This window comes from Uranotaenia lowii, chromosome 3 (genome assembly GCF_029784155.1).
Source record: "Uranotaenia lowii strain MFRU-FL chromosome 3, ASM2978415v1, whole genome shotgun sequence".
NCBI lineage: Eukaryota > Metazoa > Arthropoda > Insecta > Diptera > Culicidae > Uranotaenia > Uranotaenia lowii.
In genome coordinates this window covers 344,901,354-344,908,982 of record NC_073693.1, presented here as the reverse complement: position 1 = coordinate 344,908,982, position 7,629 = coordinate 344,901,354, and the positions used below count along the sequence as shown (strand labels likewise).

Genomic DNA, 7,629 nt, shown 5'->3' with positions numbered 1-7,629 from the left:
AGTTGTTTTTAGTACTGGAAGAAGATTTAAAACTATTTAGGTTTTTTATTAATTTATTCAAGAGTTGTATTTTATTTATGAAAAATGCACTTCTGAAATGTCTGCTCTTATGTGAGAGCTGTTTGCACATTTTTCGAAAAATTTTGTAAGAAATTTAATGTTTTTCTGTCGGCGTGTCTTGCAAGTATTTTCGCATGACAAAATTTTGCCCAATAATTATTAAAAAAATAACATTAGAAGCTAATTTCCTTTCAATTACATGCCTGTTCCTAAAAGCTTCCCAAATTCTCTAAACTGTAGTATGGAGCACTTTGTGGCGCTACTGTTTGGTTAATATCTCGGATTATCCTGAATGCAGCTCTGCCTAATCGTCAAATGACATTACGCGAATTTCAAAACAAAACGTCATCACCTCAAAATGAAACGTCAAATCGCGAGTGTTTTTTTTTTCTCGAATCACGACGAACGACGCATCTCCATTTACGAAGTCGGGCGGTTTCAGTAGCGAGAAGTTTGTGCGATTTACGAAAACTTTGGTGGTATTAAACGACCGGCACCGATTCCCGGGACCTTACGAAAGGTGTCAGAGTGGATACGGCACGGTTCGGTAGTGCGATTTCCGTTGTTTTTCTGGGACAAGTGACATCTGGATTGCCAGAAATGGTGAAGTGATTTGCCAGCTGTTGCGAGTTTCATGAAAGGATCTTCTCTGGACTAGTTAGATTTTTCTTTATTGGCAGAGCAGAAGAAATACGGAAAGTGTTGATTGGAAATATGAGAAATTAATTTGGGGAAGGGCTGTTCAAAGTTTGTGTGTAACATCGAAACGGAAACAGGTTGGCTATGTTAATAAAAGGTAAGTCTCGAAAATATTCACATTATCTCTAAAATATTATCCTCCTCTGGTCCAATGAATTCGATAATGCTGTCATCAAAGAACACCGGTTCGGGAATCTGTCCACCTCCGCCTTCTAGCGGAAATAGCTCCATTAGATCCAAACTGGCGAAGGGATCCTCTTCCTTCACGACCGAGACCGGCGGTTTAGCAGCAGCGATTGGGGGGTCACTCTTAACCGGAGACAGCAGCGGTCCGGTTGTAGCGATGTTTTGAAAGTTTCTCTCTTTGACGCTTCGCTGTTGGCTGCTCTTGCCGATTGCCGGCAGGATTTGGGTGTTGGTTTTCTGTTGTGGTCCGTACCAAATGGCTTCGTCTACGACGGCAATCACTTTGGGCTGTTGAACCAAAGGGGCACGTTTTGGTGGCAGGGCCGATCGAGCGGGATCCTTTGACTTGCGCTTAAGCGTGTTGATACCGGATGTCGATGGCCTTGGTCCTGGCGCTTGATGGGGTCGCGAAGCTGGAATAATTGTTTGATTAAATGTGAAAAAAAAACCCGGTGCTTTGTTAACTAAAACATTTTTTGTGTTGTAAACGTTATAAGCTTTTATTTTCTTGGTTTAAGTCGTATCTTTTTTTTTTTTAATCGTAAAAGGTATTGGGGAATCACGCCGTTTAAGGTTGTCACACTTTTTATTAGGTACTTTTTTGGTTTCTCTAAATGTGTGATGTACGAAACAAAGTTGATCATTAACATTCATCCGGAATAATTTTCACCATTTAAGCCGAAACCAATTGAAAATCCGGTATAGAATTTAAAAAACGGTCAATGCGCCAAGTGTAAACAAATCTAATTTCTTGCATAAACGTGTTAAACTTCCGATTTTACGTCTGAAAACAAGATCCCTTTGTAACTTTTTTAAATTTTAGATAGTTTAATTTGTGTGTTACCCCGATGCTCTTTAGCTTTCGTTTGGAAATCACTATGTTACCCTATTCTGGGTCTATTTTGGGGTAAAGTGTTTAATTTCGGGAACCACACTGGCGTTCCGGTACCAAACATTTTGGTACGGTGCATTTGCTAGCGATTTAACAGGAGGACTGAAACCTCCACTTTCACTCGATTCATCTAGGAGTACCACCACAGATTGGATTATGCTGAAACAATCCCCCTCACCTTACTGAACATGACAGGCCCCCTTTGGCTCGGGGAACTTATTCAAATTTCTTTGAAAAGTTTTCCGATGTGATAGTTACCTACAAATAAGACGATAATATTCAATCATACCTTTTGGCAATTCCGTCTCCTTATTCGGGAATCTTTTCCCATCCAGGAATTCCACTTCCGGTGCATTGAGTTGAGCAAGTGTTTTGTGCAGGTTTTCGTTGCCTGCGTCCATCAGCATTCGATTCTCAAACTCCCCCGTAGCTTTCGGCGTTGAACCCTGTTGCTGCTGCTTCTGCTGATCGCCGGGAATGGGACCCGAAATCATAAAAACCGTGGTTCCATTTTCGCTAACCCGCTCGTGTATGATGGCCACCACGGCAATTACGTAGCTACTTTTTCCCCTTCCGGTGCGTTGCTGAGCCTCCAAAAAGTCTGCCTTTTCAGCTGCCTTCAGAAGCGTTGAGGCGCCTTTCTCGATGACGCGCACAATCAGCGGAATTTCGTTGCTCTTGTACAGTACCGCGAAAGGAATCTCCTGCCTGGAACGAGCCACTTGTAAGGCGTTCGTGTGGAATGCCGGAATCAAAAAGCCAGGCGCCAAATGCTCAGTTTTGTTGATCGTGATTGATTTCACCGGCGGCTGCGACGATTTGTTTGCCCCGTGACTTTTCTGCTCGTGCAAACGAAGCAAATGCTGACGCCGAAAAAAACCTCCACATTCACCGCACCGGAAACCCGTCACTTCCGGTGAGGTGGAATTGATGAAGATTTGCGGTTCCATTTTCTTTGTCTTCAAAACGGTCACTTAGTTCAATCAAACTTAACACAAATCACCAGGTATTAGGTAATATAGTAGAATAATTCAACGAATAACTAATATTTAACTTTGCAAAGGTTACATAACAAAAAAGCGACGTTTAAATTCCGGAACAGCGATGATGACGCCAGACATATGGCAGGCAATTCAAATTTCAATGCTTTCACACTGAGAAAATAAACACACTGCAAATGAGTAAAATGGTCACATGATCTTTTATGCGTAAAATCCAGATTAAGTTTTATTTTTACTCATTTTCTTTCTAAATTCGCATTATTTCATTCAATGGCACAAACACAGATGGCGTAACTGCCAAAATTTCAAAAATCGAAGTAAAAATAATAATTTTCGGTAATAGATGTACATCACAAAAATTTTAAAAAAATCAGATCGAATAAAACCTCTAAAAATTTCAAAACAACAAACGGGCAGCAATCAGACATTTTTTATGAAGAAACCTAAATGTTTTCCTATTCTCGGATGTTTGTAAGGTCGATGGCATAGTGAGAGCGAACTTGAGCGGCGGTACAAATCCGCATTTGCTCGGTCTCATTCAGTGTGCGATTTCAATGGAAAGTTAATGGAAACAGCTTTTGACAGCTCCACTGCAGTTAGCTTCGCGTTCGCGTGTATTGCCTATCGGCCTAAAACGTGTATACACGAGATCTAATTTAAGACAAGAGTAAATAGTCGTACTTAATTCCACCGTAACATTTAAAAAGGGCGAAACTACCAGTTAGCTCGAAACGAGAAAAACGCGTTTGAATATTCGGAACACCTATTCAAATCCTATTTATAAAATCGACCACTTTTTGTTCAACAAAATCAAGAAAGGGGCCGTTCACATACCACGTGGACAACTTAAGGGGGGGAGGGGGGTATGGAAATGTCCACGCTTGTCCACGGAGAGGGGGGTAGGGGTTTGGGCCATGTCCACGTGGACATACTTTCAAAATATTTTCTAAAGGTGAATAAATATTAAGATGTTTAAATCAAAATCTTAAAATGGCATACCTTTCCAGTTTAAGTTTAAACAATAAGTAGCTACTTGAAAGCAAGTGATAAATATGATAATTAGGAAATTTAAAATTGTTATTTTTTTTTATCAGGAAATTCTTATTCGGTTTTACAAAATCAGCCATTTCTAAAACAAAAAGGCAAAAAGTGGTGTTTTCTAACTGTCTAATAATAGGTACAGACCCCGTTCGTTTTTTGCAACATTCGATTTTGGCAACATTCGATTTTGGTAACATCCGATTTTGGCACATGTGCCAAAATCGAACGGTTTTTAGAAACAATATTACCTTTTGGTTTATGTTATAACAGGACCAATTTAATTTAGATAAACACCATCAATACATTTTAATGTTCTGAAATGGTGAAAAAATGCTACAATAAAAACAAATGTTTTTTAAAAATTTTATAAAGTACTCAAAAATTACAAAAAGATGAAAAATTCAAAAAGTTGAAAAACAAATTCAAACAAAAGAATTAAAATGACAAAAAACAACTAAAAAATGATGAAGAATGACAAAAACGGCAAATATGACATATGAAAACAAACATTATAAACTAAAAAAGAAAAGTGCAAAATGCGTCAAAAACATGAAGAAAATAAATAAAAATGACTTCAAATGGTTGGAAATTGACTAAAAAAAAACGTTTTAGATAATAATAAAAGAAATTTTGTAAAAATAACTGACGATTTTGGCAACATTCGATTTTGGCAACACAAAATATACGTTGTTGCCAAAATCGAACGGGGTCTGTATTTAAAATAAAAACTTAAGTTAAGTTTTTTCAAATCTGTCCACGTGGACATCCGGGGAGGGGGGTAGGGGTTTGCCAAATGTCCACGCTTGTCCACGGAGGGGGAGGAGGGGGTCAAAAATCTCATTTTTCTGTCCACGTGGTATCTGAACGGCCCCAAATGTGCATTATATTCTCTTATTGTTCGATGGTTATCAAAAACTTTAACTTTTTTCACGTAATTTCAGAGATTTTCGAGTTTCGCCCTATTATTGTTTTCGATTTCAGTTACGCCTGCAAGTTTCGCCCAATTGATCGGATGTTTTTGATTTGGTTTTGAAGTTACGCCCATTTATCCTACACGCAAAAACTAATTAGGCCGTTTTGTCACACACGGTCAACTCAGTTACGCCTTTTGGCTCCACACGAATAGAAAAATTCACTCCATTTTGAATAGGCGTAACTTCACGTTCCAACGAAAATGCATCAACAGGAAGTTTCGCCCAATTGAATTTCATCATTTTTTTGAAAGTTTTAAGTAATTTTAAGATGAAACCGCGTTTGATAGATAAAGTGCAACCGCGTGCATCCGGATTGACCGTTAACTCGATTTGTTTACATTTGGCAGTTTCGCCCTTTTTAAATGTTACGCTAGAATTCTGACTTCTTAACTATGACTTTTGAAACAAAAACTTCCCGAAATAAAATTCAAATTTTTAAGGTTGTTTCGCTGCATTAATTCGTTAATGTAAGCAAATATGCGTGAGGAATGTTAAAAATATTGCTGATCCACTCTTTTTTTCTATTTCTGCGATAGCTGATTTGGGCTCCCGTAGGGTACCACTGTAAAAAAAATTACAGTATTCAAGAAAAAAATGAGCATTGTTCTACATAGGGATTATTTATCGACTGAAATTAAATCGGATGAACAAGCGGAAAACATTTAAAGATGATTTAATAAAAAGTTGTCAAACAAACATGTATACCAAATATTATTATCGGATTATCTATTGTTTATAAAACAAAAAATTGTGTTTGCCTTGAGCTTGGTCAATCAGCGGTCAAAATCACGGAAAAATGAATAATAAAAAAAACTGTTTGCGATGGGATCAATCAGTGGACAAATTCACGAAAAAAAAAAGCTGTAGTTGTTTAAATAAGTTTAGAGTTCGACGACACGGTAGCGATCATTCATTGAATGTTGTTTAACTGAAAAGCGGTTAGCGTGTAGAAAACCGACAGATTTTATACTGATTAACCTCATTTGACTATTGCAATCAGTGTTTACTTTTGAAATTTTCGCATTTCAGCACCAACACGTGAAAAGGGTCTATGTTCATTTATGACGTTTCGAGAAAAACGCGTTTGAAAATTTTGCAATCTGTTTTAAATCGCTAATTAAATTTCACGAGGAATCTTGCAAGTCTATATGGATCATTCTAAATATGTTTTTATCGATACGACGGTGTTATCATGAAAAAATAGCTCGCAATTGTTTATAGACCCTAGCTAGAGTATGAAATTCGTCTGAATGTTTTTACACCCTTTGCTTTGTACTGTATGTCTCATATGTGTGAGCGAGATGGAGATAAAATTTCCCCTATTTTTTGACAAAGGCTTATGGTTCTCGCTATAGGAGTAAGTGAATAGCTTTCCGCATTCTTCCCCTTTTAATGTTTTGCTTTGTTATGGAGTAAAGGGTGTATAAAACAATCTGTGTGAGGATAATGTCATTTTATGGCTCTAAATTTTTTAGATCCTTTACTCAAACTGCATTATGAATCTCACGAAAGCTGGAAAACTAAAAACGGTTTTTGTGTTAAGTAGAGTTTATATTGGGCTATTTGAATCGACTAAAAACGGGTTTTGTTTAATTTGTCTTTTATACCCTTTTCACATGTTGGTGCTGATTTGTTATTTTTTTAAACTACACTCAGAGAAATCTTGGTGTTCGAACGAAACAAAAAAAAATTGATTTTGATTCAAAAAATATTTTATTGAAACAAACTCTGTTTTATTTGATACAATTTATGTATTAATGAGTTTGGTTCTAAAGACATTTTTCTCAGGATTTATTCTTTGAATTAAAAAAATACTTTGATTCAAAGAATTTGTCTTAATTACAATGGTGAAAAATACTTTGAAATAAAGGAAAACAGATTAGAAACAAAGGATTTTTTTATGAGCTCTTCCTTTTTTTATTAATATTATTGTTCCACAATAAGTTTAAATGATTCTGTGAACATTTCACGGAGAAAAATATATAGATTTATCAGTTATGTTACGCGTCTTCAGGACCATAAATATGATTGTTTGGTTCTGACCCGAAAATACAATCAAGCCAACAATCTGATTGTACGTTGCCACAAATGGATAAATGGCTGATTTAACGATCGCATCAGCTTCGAAAATCTGACAGCAATTTTTAGTCAATCATTCGTATGGCTGTTTTTACCGTTATTCTGCTCCCCATGAACGTCGGAAATTGTAGATTCAAATATTAATGAAAATGAATTTGAGCAGTTAAGTGCATTGTTTTTTCCTTTTATTTTTAATAAGACATATGTTTTTAAATTTAATCATATATAACTTCATTTTGACATATGTTTTTATTTAAACCAATGCAATGTAATCAATTAATGCTGATGCTCCGCCGTTCCCAGAAGGATAATTTTCGAGACTTGCGCGGAAAACGCCATCCTGGGCCTGAAACAAAATGTAAAAAAAACAAAATTGTCAAAATCAAATTGTTTTTTTTTTTTAACCGAGAAAACATTACAAATATTCAAAAATATCAAATGACTTACGTGGTAGAACTGGGATCAAAGTATGCGCGCTGCAACATATATGTCCAAGCGGATGAATCTGGAACAGAAAACAACTGTTAGTAGAACAAATCAACTTATACAACAAATTAAACTTACATTTTCGCTTTCTGATGTGTGTCCTCCAAAAAACAACTTCCACCATCTTCTGTTTTTGTGACATTCTAAAACTTAATTTCAGAATCTTTAAGTTGACCTGAATAAAATAGCCAAATCCGCAATATGCTCACCA

The 7,629-nt window shown here is 36.5% G+C and overlaps 1 protein-coding gene across 1 annotated transcript; it reads right to left on the bottom strand.

The window, feature by feature from the left end:
* Positions 1–719: 719 nt before the first annotated feature.
* LOC129755988 (uncharacterized) lies at positions 720–2,923 on the bottom strand. The gene is made up of 2 exons (XM_055752732.1): positions 2,127–2,923; positions 720–1,358 (listed from the first exon to the last, which is right to left on the bottom strand). Exons 1-2 carry the CDS (start codon positions 2,785–2,787, stop codon positions 874–876), a joined length of 1,146 nt encoding a protein of 381 aa, XP_055608707.1. The 5' UTR covers positions 2,788–2,923; the 3' UTR covers positions 720–873.
* Positions 2,924–7,629: the final 4,706 nt, after the last annotated feature.

Bases quoted from the DNA above. Each gene is read 5' to 3' on its own strand.
- LOC129755988 (XM_055752732.1), bottom strand. From the start codon at position 2,787: ATGGAACCGCAAATCTTCATCAATTCCACCTCACCGGAAGTGACGGGT. The intron at 1,359-2,126 runs GTATGATTGAAT...CAATTATTCCAG, and splicing joins GGAGACGGAATTGCCAAAAG to CTTCGCGACCCCATCAAGCG.